The sequence below is a fragment of the Chiloscyllium punctatum genome, chromosome 26 (genome assembly GCF_047496795.1).
Source record: "Chiloscyllium punctatum isolate Juve2018m chromosome 26, sChiPun1.3, whole genome shotgun sequence".
Lineage (NCBI taxonomy): Eukaryota > Metazoa > Chordata > Chondrichthyes > Orectolobiformes > Hemiscylliidae > Chiloscyllium > Chiloscyllium punctatum.
This window is the reverse complement of record NC_092764.1, coordinates 1,672,165-1,687,979: the sequence shown is the minus strand read 5'-3', so window position 1 is coordinate 1,687,979 and position 15,815 is coordinate 1,672,165. Positions and strand designations below refer to the sequence as shown.

The 15,815-nt window shown below is 44.8% G+C and overlaps 1 protein-coding gene across 1 annotated transcript in view; it reads right to left on the bottom strand.

The window, feature by feature from the left end:
* The window catches only part of tat (tyrosine aminotransferase), an 89,404-nt gene that overhangs the window by 22,753 nt on the left and 50,836 nt on the right, over positions 1–15,815 (bottom strand). The window contains exon 9 of the mRNA XM_072595736.1: positions 2,551–2,679. Within this exon, the coding sequence (XP_072451837.1) occupies positions 2,551–2,679 (129 nt within the window). The remainder of the gene's footprint in view (positions 1–2,550; positions 2,680–15,815) is intronic.

Genomic DNA, 15,815 nt, shown 5'->3' with positions numbered 1-15,815 from the left:
CAGCAGTACTACTGAATGAACTGATTGGGTCCTAAAAGACATAGCTGCTAGACTGGGTCTGCAGCGGGTGGTGAGGGAACCAATAAGAGGGAAAAACATGCATGACCAAATCCTTGCCAATCTGCCGAGTGCAGATCCATCTGTCCATGCCAGTATTGTTAAGAGTGACCACCACACAGTCCTTGTGGAGAAAAAGTCCTGCCTTCACACTGAGAATAACCTCCATTGTGTTGCATGGCATTATCACCATGCTAAATGAGACAGACTTCAAACAGATCCGGCAACTCAAGACTGGGTATCCATGAGGCGCTGTGAGCCATTAACAGCAGCAGAATTGTACTCCACCATAATCTGTAACCTCATGGTCTGGCTTATACCCCACTCAACCATTACCAACAAGTCAGGAGATCAACCCTGGTTCAATTGAGAGGACAGGAGGGCAATCCAGGAGCAGCACCTGGCATACCTGAAGATGAGGTTTCAACCTGGTGAAGCCACCAAACAGGACTACTTTCATGCCAAACAGCATAAGCAGCAAGTGATGGACAGAACTAACCAATCCCACAAACAACAGATTAGATGTAAACTGTGGAGCCCTGCCACATCCAGACATGAATGGAGGTGAGCAATTAAACAACCCACTGAAGGAGGAAGCTCCACAAACATCTCCATCCTCAATGATGGAAGAGCCCAGCACAGCAGTGCAAAAGATAAAGCTGAAGCTTGCGCAGCAATCTTTAGCCAGAAATGCTGAGTAGATAATCCATGTCTGCTTCCTCCAGTGGTCCCCAGCATTACAGATGGTCTTCAGCCAATTCACTAGATTGTTGGAGACACTGGATACTGCAAAGGTTATGGGCCCTGACAACATTCCGGCAATAGTACTGAAGAATCGTGCTGCAGAACTTGCCGCTCCCCGAGCCAAGCTGTTCCAGTGCAGTTACAAAACTAGCATCTACCTGACAATGTGGAAAATTTTGGACACAAAAAGCAGAGCAAATGCAACCCAGCCAATTACTGCCCCATCAGTCCACTCTCGATCATCAGTAAGGTGATGGAAGGTGTTGTCAACAGTGCTATCAAGCAGCAGCAGCTCAGCAATAACCTGCTCAGTGATGCCCAGTTTGGGTTCCCCCAGGGTCACTCAGCTCCTGATCTCATTACAGCCTTGGTTCAAACATGGGGAGGTGAGAGTGACAGCCTTTGACATCAAGGCTGCATTGAACTGGGTATGGCATCAAGGAGCCCAAGGAAAACTGGAATCAATGGTTATCGGGGGCAAACTCTCTAGTCGTTGGAGTCATACGTGACACATAGGAAAATTATTATGGTTGCTGGAGGTTAGTCATCTCAGCTCCAGGACATCTCTGCAGGAGTCCCTCAGGGTAGTGTCTTAGGCCCAACCAACTTCAGCTGCTTCATCAATGACTTTGCCACCATTATAAGGTCAGAAGTGGGGATATTTGCCAATGATTGCACAATGTTCGGCACCATTCACAACTCCTCAGACACTGAAGCCGTGCATATTTAAATACAACAAGATTGAGACAATATCCAGGCTTGGTCTGGCAAGTGACAAGTAACAAGTAACATTTGTGCCACACAAATGTCAGGCTATAACCATCACCAATAAGAAACACTCTAACCACTGCCTCTTGACATTCAATGGTGTTACCAATCCTGAATCCCCCACTATCAACATCTTGGGGGGGTTATCATTCATCAGAAACTCAACTGGACTCCCCACATAAAAACAACAGGTCAGAGGGTTGGAATACTGCAGTGAGTAACTCACCTCCTGACTCCTGAAAGCCTGTCCACAATCTACAAGGCACAAGTCAGGAGTGTGATAGAATACTCCCCATTTGACTGGATGAGTGCAGCCTAACAACATTCAATAAGCTTGATACCATCCAGGACAAGGCAGCCTGCTTGATTGGCACCACATTCACAAGCATCCACTTCCTCCACCACCAATGCTCAGTAGCAGCAGTGTGTGTATCTACAAGATGTAATGCAGATATTCACCAAAGATCCTCAGACAGCACCTCCCAAACCCACGACCACTTCCATCTAGAAGGACAAGGTCAGCAGATACACGGGAACACCACCACCTCCAAGTTCCCCTTGAAACTACTCATCATCCTGACTTGGAAATGTATCACCATTCCTTCACTGTTACTGGGTCAAAATTTTGGAATTCTTTCCCTAAGGGCATTGTGAATCAACCCACATCAGGTGGACTGCAGCAGTTCAAGAAGGTAACTCACCTTCATTACCACCTTCACAGGGGCAACTAGGGATGGGCAATAAATACTGGCCAGCCTGTGATGCCCAAATCCCATAAATGAATAGATAAAAAAGAGTTATGAATGAAGATTGGCTCATCACCTGAGGAAAGAAACCTTTCTGGTTGGGGTACAGTGAAAGACATACACTGACTCGATTGCTTGACAGAGAGCCAGCACTGACTCAATGGGCTTGCTGCCCAACTTCTGTGTGGGTCAGAGGCCACTCAAACTTTGGGATTGACAATTAGCACATCATTACCTTCAGGAAGCTGATGGTTCCATCATAAAACTCTTCAGGTGTTTTGTTCAGAATATTTTCCAGGGCTCCTTGTACAATTGTGCAAGGGCCAAGAATTCTTTGACTCAAAGAGACTAAGCCAGCTCGAATCTGTTGGAACAAATTATTAGGCAAAAGTGAGGACTGCAGATGCTGAAAATCAGAGTGGTGCTGGGAAAGCACGGCAGGCCAGGCAGCATCCGAGGAGCCCGGAAGCTGCCTGGCCTGCTGTGCTTTTCCAGCATCACTCTGGAACAAATTATTGGTTCAGTTTGCATCTTTTACAATTCATCTTACATTTAGCCACAATACTGGCTAAATAATTAATTTAAGTTTAATGAGAAAAAGACACATTTTATCAAAGCTCAGGGCAATGCTTTGACCAATCAGAATCAACTATCCATGTTTAAAAATTTAAAACTGCCTGATTATTAACAGTCAGTCATCATTAACGGGTACATTCTATATTGCAATTTGTCTCCCAATCAGAGATCACTTACTAACCAATCGGCACTGTCCTCTCATACAATATAAATGCGGGTTTTCCCCTTGAATTGGTATCCATGTGAATTGCTCTGATGAGTGCAAAGTGAAAAACTTTGACAAAATATGGCGATAATTAAGCCATGCCCAACAAAATGACTATTTGCAAATAGTCAATTACACATTGCATTATGTGGGCAAATTGCTGTGTCTCTTTGGATGGTAAGGTTTCTGTTCTCAAGTTGAGAAATTTTGAGACATGAAGGATGTCATCGAGCAGCTGTATGACATCCTTCTAAGGGAGAAGGATCAACCAGAGGTTGGGGTGCGCTGAGGCCAGGTGAGATGCAATAAGGATAATGAAGGAGATGACAGTGAAAACTACAGGAGTACTGGCAATAATCTTTCAATTTTCTCTAGACTCAGGGACAGTGCCAAGATGACGAGAAAATTACAAATGTCATAACCTTATTTTAAAAAGATTTAAGAATAAGCCTACCAATTAAAGACAAGTCAGTTTAACTTCATGAGTGTGGAAATTTCTTGAAACAATTATTTGGGATAATATTGACAGTCACATGGAAAAAATCTGGGTGAATTAAGAACAGCCAGAAGACAGAATTTCTCTGGAAAAATCAAGGTGCCTTGGCAAATTTCTACAGTGCATCTTGTAGATGATACATTCTGCTGTAGTAGTGGAAGGAATGGATGTTTCTGAAAGTGGTGCCAATCAAGAGGGCTGCTTTATTAAAGATAGTGTCAAGCTTCTTGAATGTTGTTGGATCTTCACTCATCCAAGCAAGTAGGGAGTCTCCCATTACACTCCTGACTTGCATTTCCCGTGGTGGATTATCTCTGAGGAGTCAGGAGGCAAATTTCTCTGATTTGCCCTTGCAGCCAAGTAATTAATGGCTGATCCAGTTCATTTTCTGGTCAATGATAATCCCCAGGGTGTTGATAGTAGGGGAGTCAGCAATGTTAATATCACTGAATATCAAAAGGAAATGATTAGATTCTCTCAGTAGAGATGGTCATTTCCAAGCACTTGTGTTGCACAAATGTTACTTAGATAGATTAGATTCCCTAAAGTGTGGAAACAGGCCCTTTGGCCCAACAAGTCCACACTGACCCTCTGAAGAGTAACCCACCCAGACGTTTCTCCTTCTGATTAATGAACCTAACACTATGGGCAATTTAGCATGGCCAATTCACCTGACCTGCACATCTTTGTGACTGTGGGAGGAAACCAGAGCACCTGGAGGAAACCCACACAGACACTGGGAGAATGTGCAAACTCCACACAAACAGTCACCTGAGGCTAGGATCGAGCCTAGGACCCTGGTGTTGCGAGGTAGCAGTGCTAACCACTGAGACACAGTGCTGCCCCAATACTTGCTATTGATATGCAGAAGAGACTTACAGGAATGGTTCCAGGGATGAGGATATGTGGAGAGGTTAAAACTATATTCCTTGGAAGGGCGAAGGATGTGAGAAGATTGAATAGAGGTTTTCAAAATTATAAGGGACCTGATCAGAGTAGAGATTCCAAGAAGCAGTTGAAGGCACTGGATACTGCAAAGACTAGGGCCTTGACAATATTCCAGTGATAGTACATTGCTCCAAACCTTGCCAAACCTTGCCAAACACACAGCCGTACAGTTCCAATACAGTCTCAACATTGTGCCTAGTTATGTCCTTTACATCAAAAATAGGTCAAATCTTACCCAGCCAATTAATGCTCCCTCAGTGTACTCTTGATAATCAGTGAAGTGATGGCAGGTATTGTCAACAGTGCTATCAAGCAATACCTTTTCATCAATTCACTTGTGTCGCTGGCTCGGCCAGCATTTATTGCCCACTTCTGGTTGTCATTGAGAAGATGGTAGAGAGCTGTCTTTTTGAACTGCTACTGTCTATGTGCTGTACATGAACCCACAATACTCTTAAGGAAGGAATTCCAGAATTTTGACACCCCAGCTATAGTGAAGGAATGGTGATATGTTTCCAAGTCAGGATGGTGTGTGGCTTGGCTGAGTCAACTCTCCCAATTTTGGCACTAATCCCCAGATGTAAGTAATGAGGGATTGATAGGTGTGTAGTTTGTCTATCCTGGATGATCTGGATGAAGGAACTTATGGCATTGTTGCTAAGTTTGCAGATGACACAAAGATAGCTGGAGGGACAGGGAGTGCTGAGGAAGCGCAGAGGCTGAAGACAGATTTGGACAGAATAAGTGAGTGGGCAAAGAAAACAAGAGCAGAGGTGTACTGCTGAGGATTTGTAAGGCTCTGGTCAGACCACCTTTGGAATATTGCGAGCAGTTTTGGGCCCTGTGTCTAATGAAGGATGTCACTAGATACCTGCCTTTCTCCTCTAACCAAAATAAAAGAATCTGTGAGGAGGGTTGGTAAGGTAGGGATTTTTAAAATCTCTTTTGGCAATTTAAAACAGAGGGGATGGATGCTAGGGCAGTTGCATGCTCCTCTTGCAGGTTGCAGGAGATAAGGGTCACCACTAGTGTCTTTGCTGACGTCACCTGCAAGAAGTGCACTCAAACCCAGCTCCTCACAGATCGCATTAGGGAATAGGAGCTGGAACTGAATGAACTTCGTATCATTTGGGAGGCTGAAGTTAGAGAGAAGTTATGGGGATGTAGTCACACCAAAGTTACAGGATAAGGATAGCTGGGTAACTGTCAGGAGAGGGAAAGGGAATAGGCAGACAGTGCAGGGATCCTCTCTGCCCATTCCCATCAACAATACATGTATCCCTTTGGACACTGTGGGGGTCAGCAACCTACCAGGGAAAGCCACAGTGGTCAGGTTTCTGACACTGAACCTGGCTCTGAACTCAGAAGGGAATGGGTGAGAATAGGAGAGCAACAGTGATAGGAGATTCAGTTGTGAGAGGAAAAGACAGGAGATTCTGTGGTCGTGAGCGAGACTCCCAGATGGTGTGTTGCCTCCTGGATGCCTGGGCAGGGATGTCTCAGATTGTACCTACAAATTCTTAAGGGGGAGGGAGAGCAGCCAGAAGTCATGATACACATTGGTACTGATGACATAGCTAGGAAAGGGATTCAGGACCTGAAACATGCATGTAGGGAGTTAGGTTGGAAGCTTAAAGGTAGGATGAGCAGAGTAGTAATCTCAGGATTCCTACCAATGCCATGGACTAGTTAGGCTAGGAACATAGAGCGAGTGCAGCTGAACATGTGGATGCAGATCTGGTGCAGGAGGGAGGGCTTCAAATATGTGAATCATTGGGATATCTTCTGGGGAAGGTGGGATCTGTACAAGGAAGACGGGTTGCATCTGAACTGGAAGGGTACAATATCCTGGGCAGGTGGTTTGCTAGAGCTCTTTGGGAGGGCTTAAACTAGTTTGGCAGGGGGATGGAAACCGGAGCTACAGATTAGACAATGGGGTAGCTGGTGAACCGACAGATACAGCGTGTAGAGAGTCCGTGAGGAAGGATAGACAGTTGATAGAGCAAACTTGCAGTCAATGTGATGGGTTGAAGTATGTCTATTTTAATGCAAGAAGTGTCAGGAATAAGGGTGATGAACTTAGAGCATGGATCAGTACTCGGAGGTACGATGTTGTGGCCATTACGAAGACATGGATATCACAGGAGCAGGAATGGTTGTTGGAAGTTTGGGGTTTAGATGCTTCAAAAGGAATAAAGAAGGAGGTAAAAGAGGTCGGAGAGTAGCATTGCTAATCAGGGATAGTATCATAGCTGTAGAAAGGGAGGTCATCAAGGAGGGTTTGTCTACTGAGTCAGTATGGGTGGAAGTCAGAAACAGGAAAGGAACAGTCACTTCATTGGGAGTTTTCTATAGACCCCCCAATTGCACAGAGGAGCAATTTGGGAGACAGATTTTGGAAAGGTGCTGAAGTAACAGGGTTGTTGTCATGGGTGACTTCAACTTCCCTAAAATTGATTGGCATCTCCTCAATACAAATAGTTTGGATGGAGCAGATTTTGTCATGTGTCCAGGAAGGATTCCTGATTCAATATGTAGAAAGGCCGACTAGAGGGGAGGCCATATTGGATTTGGTACTTGACAATGAACCAGGTCAGGTGTCACATCTCTTGGTGGGACAGCAGTTCAATGATAGTGATCACAACTCCCTGACCTTTACTTAGTCATGGTGAGACATAGAAGCAGACACCATGGGAAAGTATTTAATTGGGGGAGGGGGAATTTCATAGCTATTAGGCAGGAACTGTGCAGTATAAATTGGGAGCAGATATTCGCAGGGAACTGCATGATAGAAATGTGGAGGTTCTTTAGGGAGCACTTGCCGATAGTGCTGAATAAGTTTGTCCCACTGAGGCAAGGAGGGACGGCAGGGTGAAGGAGTCTTGGATGACAATAGATGTGGAACATCTAGCCAAGAGGAAGAAAGAAGTTTACTTAAATTTGAGGGTGCAAGCATCAGACAGGGCTCAAGAAAATAACAAGTTAGCCAGGAAGGAATTGAAGAATGGACTGAGGAGAGCTAGAATGGGGCATGAAAATGCCTAGGTTAGCAGCATTAAGGAAAATCCCAAGGAATTTTATACTTATATGAGGAACAAGAGGATGGCCAGAGTAAGGGTAATCCAATGCTTTGGAGAGGGTGCAGAGGAGGTTCACCAGGATGTTCGCTAGGGCACAGCTATAAAGGGAGGTTGAGTAGATTAGGATTATTTTCATTAGAAAGACAGAGGTTGAGGGGGGACCTGATTGAGGTCTACAAAGTCATGAGAAATATAGACAAAGTGGATAGCAAGAAGCTTTTTCCCAGATTTGGGGAACTCAATTACTAGGGGTCACAAGTTGAAGGTGAGAGGGGAAAAGTTTATGGAGCTATGAGTGGAAAGTTCTTTACGTAGAGGGTGATAGGTGTCTGGAACGTATTGCCAGTGGAGGTGGTAGAGGTGGGAATAATAGCATCATTTAAGATGTATCTAGACAAAACATGTATGAGCAGGGAGCAGAGGGATACAGATCCTTAAAAAATAGGCGACAGGTTTAGATGGAGGATCTGGATTGGTGCAGGCCTGGAGGACCGAAGGGCCTGTTCCTGTGCTGTAATTTTGTTTGCTCTTTGTTCCCCTGGGCACCATTCTCATGACCTGTCCTACCTGCCAATTTTCCTTTCCACTTATCCGCTCCACCCTCCTCTCCGATCTATCACCTTCATCCCCACCTACTGCACTCTTAGCTACCTTCTCCCCAGCCCCACCCCCTCCCCCTCCCATTTATCTCTCCACCCCGGAGGCTCCCAGCCTCATTCCTGATGAAGGGCTTTTGCCCGAAATGTCGATTTTCCTGCTCCTCGGATGCTGCCTGACCTGCTGTGCTTTTCCAGCACCACTCTAATCTGGAGGGGTGCTCATGTTGTACCCCTGTACAAGAACACTATTAGGAATATTCTGGGTAACTACAGACCAGTGAGCCTGACGTCAGTGATGGGAAAGTTGCTGGAGAAGGTACTGAAGGATAGGATCTATTTATATTTAGAAAAGAATGGGCTTATCAGTGATAGGCAACATGGTTTTGTGTGGGGGAGATTGTGCCTTACCAACTTAATAGAGTTCTTTGAGGAAGTGACCAAGTTGATAGATGAAGGAAGGGCTGTACACGTCATATACATGGACTTTAGTAAGGCGTTTGATAAGGTTCCCCATCATAAACTAATAGAGAAAGTGAAGTCACATGGCTAGGTGGATAAAGAACTGGTTGAGCAACAGGAGACAGACAGTAGTAGTTGAAGGAAGTTCCTCGAAATGGAGAAAGGTGACCAGTGGTATTCCACACGGGTCAGTGTTGGGGCCACTGTTGTTTGTAATATACACAAATGATCTAGAAGAGGGCACTGTTGATATGATCAGCAAGTTTGCAGATGACACGCAGATTGGTGGAGTAGCAGAAAGCAGAGGGGACTGTCAAAGAATACAGAATAGATAGACTGGACAGTTGGATGGAGAAGTGGCAGATGGAGTTCAATCCAGACAAATGTGAGGTGATGCATTTTGGGAAGTCTAATTCTAGAACGAAGTTTACAATGAACGGAAGAGTCTTGGGAAAAGTTGATGGGCAGAGAGATCTGGGAGTGCAGGTCCATTGTACCCTGAAGGTTGCTGCACAGGTGGATAGAGTGGTCAAGAAGGCTTGCCTTCATCAGATGGGGTATTGAGTATAGAGCTGGCAGGTCATGTTAAAATTGTACATGACATTGATTCGGCCGCATTTAGAATGCTGTGTACAGTTCTGGTCACCACATTACCAAAAGGATGTGGATACTTTGGAGAAGATGCAGAGAAGGTTTATGAGGATGTTGCCTGGTATGGAAGGTTCTAGCTATGAAGAGAGGCTGAGTAGGTTAGGTTTGTTTTCATTAGAAAAAAGGAGATGGAGGGGGGACCTGTTTGAGGTTTACAAAATCATGAAGGGTATAGACAGAGTAGATGGAGATAAGCTTTTTCCCAGTGTGAAGGATTCAGTAACGAGAGGTCACGCTTTCAAGGTAAGAGGTGGAAAGTTTATGGGGGATACACGCAGTAAGTACTTCACACAGAGGGTGGTGGGTGTCTGGAACGTGGTGCCAGCAGAGGTAGTAGAGGCAGGCATGGTAGATTCATTAAAGATGCATCTGGACAGATGCGTGAGTAGGTGGGAAGCAGAGGGATACAGATACTTAGGAAATGGGCGACAGGTTTAGACAGTGGATTTGGATCGGCTCAGGCTTGGAGGGCTGTAGGGCCTGTTCCTGGGCTGTAAATTTTCTTTGTTCTTTGTTCGAGCAGTTTGGATTATAAACTGGCTTTCTGTAAGAAGTCAGTGAGTGGTGGTTGATGGAAAATATTCAGCCTGATTGCTAGTGGTGTGCCACCAGGATCTGTTTTGGGACCTTTACTGTTTGTCATTTTTATAAATGACTTGGACACAGACATAGGTGGATGGGTTAGTAAATTTGCAGATGACACTAATGTCAGTGGAGTAGTGTACAGTGTGGAAGAATGTTGCAGGTTGCAGGGGGACTTGGATAAACTGCAGAATTGAGGTGGCAAATGGAGTTAACGCAGATAAATGAGAGGTGATTCACTTTGGGAAGAATAACAGGAAGGCAGAGTACTGAGTCAATGGAAAGATTCTTGGTAGTGTGGATGTGCAGAGGGATCTTGGAGTTCAAGTACATAGATCCCTGAAAGTTGCCACCCACGTTGATAGTGTGTTAGGTTTTATTGGTAGAGGGATTGAGTTCCGGAGCCGTAATGTCATGCTGCAACTATACAAAATGCTAGTGCAGCCGCACTTGGAATATTGTGTATAGTTCTGGTCGGCCCATTACAGAAAGGATATGGAAGCATTAGAAAAGGTGCAGAGGAGATTTACCAGGATGTTGCCTGGTCTGGAGGGAAGGTCTTATGAGGAAAGGCTGAGGGACTTTGGTCTGTTCTCATTGGAAAGAAGAAGGCTAAGAGGGGATTTGATAGAGATATACAAGATGATCAGAGGATTAGATAGGGTAGACAGTAAAAGTCTTTTTCCTAGGATGATGGCGTCAGCTTGTACGAGGGGGCACAGCTACAAATTGAGGGGTGATAGGTTTAAGATAGATGTCAGAGACAGTTTCTTTACGCAGAGAGTGGTAAGGGCATGGAATTCCCTACCTGCCAATGTGGTTAGCTCAGCCACATTAGGGACATTTAACCAATCTTTGGATAATCACATGGATGATGATGGGGTAGTGTTGGGCTTAGATTAGCTCACAAGTCACAACATCGAGGGCTGAAGGGCTTATTCTGTGCTGTATTGTTCTATATTCTGTGCTCTATGTATATTTGATCTTAGCATAGATAAAGGTTGGCACAACATCGAGGGCTGAAGGGCCTGTACTATGCTGTAGCATTCTATAGTCTATGTTCTATGTGCTGAATTTACTTGAATGATCCTGGGGTAATTCTTGTCATATGAGAAGTGGCTGAGGACTCTGATCTGTATTCAATGCTTAGAAGGATGAGGACAAAATCTGACTGCAACTTGGAGAATACTGAGAGGCCTGCATAGACTCGACATGGAGAAGGTGTTTCCACTAGTCGGAAATACGAAGACTTCAGGGTAACGTCTTAGGGTGAAGAGTTGGCCTTTTAGAACTGAGATGAGGAGGAATTTCTTCAGCCAGAATGGTTAATCTGTGGAACTCATTGCCACAGAGGGCTGGTTAGTAAGATGATCAAGATTTACAGGGAGAAGGCAGGAGAATGTACTTGAGAAATATATTAGTCATAATCGAATATCAGAGCAAACTCAATGGGTTGAATGGCCCAATTCTGCTCCTAAATCTAATGGTCTTATGGCCTTATGATTCCGTTTCATTCATTTGTTGAGACTTTGTAGTGATTGATACAATGAAGAAATTAAAAAGGACAGATCACCTGACATTGAGCTAGTCACCGGTAAAGAACAAAGAACAAAGAGAATTACAGCACAAGAACAGGTCTTTTGGCCCTCCAAGACTGTGCTAATCCAGATCCTCTGTCTAAACCTGTCGCCTATTTTCTAAGGGTTTGTATCTCCTTGCTCCCTACCTATTCAGGTATCTGGCAAAAGCCCTTCATCAGTAATGAGGAAAGCCTCATTCCTGATGAAGGGCTTCTGTTTGAGACATCAACTCTCCTGCTCCTCAGATGCTGCCTGACCTGCTGTGCTTTTCCAGCACCACACTCTCGAATCTGACCTCCAGCATCTGCAGTCCTCACTTTCTTCTCCATCTGTCTAGATACATCTTAAATGGAACTATCGTTCCCGCCTCTACCACCTCCGCTGGCAATGCGTTCCAGGCACCTGCCACCCTTTGTGTAAAGAGCTTTCCATGCATATCTCCCCTAAACCTTTCCCCTCTCACTTTCAACTTGTTATCCCTAATAACTGAGTCCCCCACTCTGGGAAAAAGCATCTTGCAATCCACCCTGTCTACACCTCTCATGATTTTGTAGACCTCAATCAGGTCCCCCCTCCATCTTTCTAATAAAAATAATCCTAATCTACTCAACCTCTCTTCATAGCTAGTGCCCTCCATATCAGGCAACATCCTGGTGAACCTTCTCTGCACCTTCTCCAAAGCATCCACATCCTTTTGGTAATGTGGCAACCAGAACTGTATGCAGTATTCCAAATGTGGCCGAACCAAAGTCTTACACAACTGTAACATGACCTGCCAACTCTTGTACTCAATACTCCATCCAGTGAAGGAAAGCATGCCATATGCCTTCTTGACCACACCACTCACCTGCATTGCCACCTTCAGGGAACAAGGGGCCTGAACATACAGATCTCTCTGTACATCATTTTTCCCAAGGACTTTTATATTTAATATATTCGCTCTTGAACTGGATCTTCCAAAATACATCATCTTGCATTTGCCCAGATTGAACTCCCATCTGTCATTTCTCTGCCCAACTCTCCAGTCTACCTATATTCTGCTGTATTCTCTGACAGTCCCCTTCACTATCTGCTACTCCACCAATCTTAATGTCATCTGCAAACTTGCTAATCAGACTACCTGTACCTATCTCCAAATCATTTATGTATATCACAAAAAACATTGGTCTTAGCACGGATCCCTGTGGAACACCACTGATCACAGTTCTCCATTTTGAGAAACTCCCTTCCTTTACTACTCTCTGTCTCCTGTTGCCCAGCCAGTTCTCTATCTATCTCGCTAGTACACCTTGAACCTCATGTAACTTCATCTCTTCCATCAGCCTACCATGGGGAACCTTATCAAACACCTGACTGAAGTCCATGTAAATGACATCTACAGCCCTTCCCTCATCAATCAACTTTCTAACTTCCTCAAAGAATTCTATTAAGTTGGTAGGGCATGACCTTTCCTGCACAAAACCATGCTGCCTATCACTGATAAGCCCATTTTCTTCCAAATGGAAATAGATCCTACCCCTCAGCAGCTTCTCTACCACTAACATCAGGCTCACAGGTATGTAATTACCTGGATTATCCCTGCTACTCTTCTTAAACAAGGGGACAACATTGACAATTCTCTAGTCCTCTGGGATCTCATCCATGTTCAAGGATGCTTTAAAGATGTCCTTTAAAGCTCTAGCTATTTCCTTTCTCGCTTACCTCAGTAACCTGGGATAGATCCCATCTGGACCTGAGGACTTGTCAACTTAACGCGTTTTAGAATACCCATCACTTCCTCCTTACTGGTAAGTATGCCTACTTACCAGTGAATACCAATGCAACGTATTCATTAAGAATCTCATCTATTTTCTCTGGCCCCACACATAACCTTCCTCCTTTGTCCTTGAATAGGCCAACCATTTTTCTAGTTACTTTTTGCTCCTTATATATAAATAATAAGCTTTGGGATTTTCCTTAATCCTTTTTGTTAAAGATATCTCATGACCCCTTTTAGCCCTCTCAATTCCTAGTTTCAAGTTGGTCCCACATTCCCGATGGCAGAAACAGCCCTGCCAATCCTGCAAAGTCCTCCACACGAAATCTGAGAACTAGTGCCAACATTGGAAGAGCTGTCTTAGACTAGTCAAGCAACAGCCTGACATAATTATACTCACGGAATCATATCTTACAGATAATGTCCCAGACACCACCATCACCATTCCTGGATATGTGCAGTCCACCAGCAGGACAGACCTAGTAGAGGTGACGGCACAGTGGCATACCGTCAGGAGGGAATTTCCCTGGGAGTCCTCAACATTGATTCCAGTCCCCATGTAGTCTCATGGTTCCAGGTTAAACACGGACAAGTAAACCTTCTGCTGACTACCACGTACTATCCTCCCTCAGCTGATGAATCCACGGGTACCTCCCATCCATGTTGAAAAACACTTGGAGGAAGCTCTGGCAAGGGCACAAAATATACTCTGGTGGGGGATTTCAATGTCTCCCACCAAGGGTGACTCGGCAGTAACACTATTGATCAAGTTGTTTGAGTCCTGAAGGAGATAGCTGCTAGGCTGGGTCAGCAGCAGGTGGTAAGGGAACCAACAAGCGAGAAAAACATACCTGACCTCATTCTTACCAATCTGTCAGCTGCAGATACATCTGTCAATGACAATAAGGGCTGACCACCGTACTGGTGGCGATGAAGTCCCACCTTCACATTGAGACTTGCCTCCATTGTGTTGTGTGGCACTATCACTGTGCTAAAAATGGGACAGACTTCAAACAGATCTACCAGTTCAAGACTGAGCATCCATCAACAGCAGCAGAATTATACTCCAGCACAATCTGTAACCTCATGGCCCGGCATATCCCCCACTCAGCCATTACCATCAAGCTAGGGGATCAACCCTGGTTCAATGGAGTGCACGCCAAGAACAGCACCAAGCATACCTGAAAATTAGATGTCAAATTGATGCCACCAAACAGGACTGATGCATGTCAAACTGGATATGCAGCAAGTGATAAATACAGCTAAGTGATCCTGTAACCAATGGATCGGATCTAAGCTCTGCAGTCCTGCCACATCCTGTTGTGAAATGTGGTGGATATTGAAACACCCCACTGGAGAATGAGGCTCCACAAACATCACCATCCTCAATGATGGACGAGAACAACACATCAGTGCAAAAGATCAGGCTAAAGCCTTTTCAACAATTTTCAGGCAGAAGTGCCAAGTGGATGATTTGTCTTCACCTCATCTAGAAGTTCCCAGCACTACAGATAAATAGCCATCAGCCAATTCAATTCACTTCATGTGACATCAAGAAACCTTGGAGACGCTGGATACTGCAAAGTTATGGGCTCTGACAACATTCCGACAATAGTACAGCTACAACACTGACTTCCACCCAACAATGTGGAATATTGCCCATGTATGCCTTACACATAGAGAGCAGAACAAATCAAACCCTGGAATTACGCCCCATCAATCTACTTCTGATCATCATTAAAGTAATGGAAGGTGGTCATCAATAGTGCTATATAACAGCAACTGCTCAGCAATAACCTGCTGAGTAATGCCCAGTTTGGGTTCCGCCAGGGATACTCTGTTCCTGACCTCATTACAGATTTTCTTCAAACATGGTCAAAAGAGCTGAATCCCAGTGGTGAGGTAAAAGTCACATTCATTGACATCACTGCTGCATTTGACCAAGTGTGGCATAAGGAGCCCTCACGAAACTGGAATTGATAGGTTGTGGTGGTGAACTCTCCACTGGTTGGAGTCATTCCTGGCACACAGGAAGATGACTGTGGTTTTAGGGGTCAGGCATTTGAGCTCCTGCATATCACTGCAGAAGTTTCTCAGGATAATGTCCTAGGCGCAACCATCTTCAGCTGTTTCATCAATGACTTTCTGTCCATCATAAGGTCAGAAGTGGGAATGTAATGATGGAAGAATGATGGAAGACTCTCCAGTTGCCTGAATGGGGTCAGCTCCAACAACACTCAAGAAACTTAACCATCCAGGAAAAAGCAGCCTGATTGATTGACTTCTCCACACGGTATCAGCACAGTGTACAATCTACAAGATGCACTGCAAAAATTTACCAAAGGTCCTTAGACAGTATCATTCAAACCCAAGCCCACTTCCATCTGGAAAAACAAGGACCAGAGATACATGGAAACACCACAAACTGCAAGTTCCCCTTCAATTGTTTTAGATTAGATTAGATTACTTACAGTGTGGAAACAGGCCCTTCGGCCCAACAAGTCCACACCGACCCGCCGAAGCGCACCCACCCATACCCATTCCCCTACATCTAACACTACGGACAAT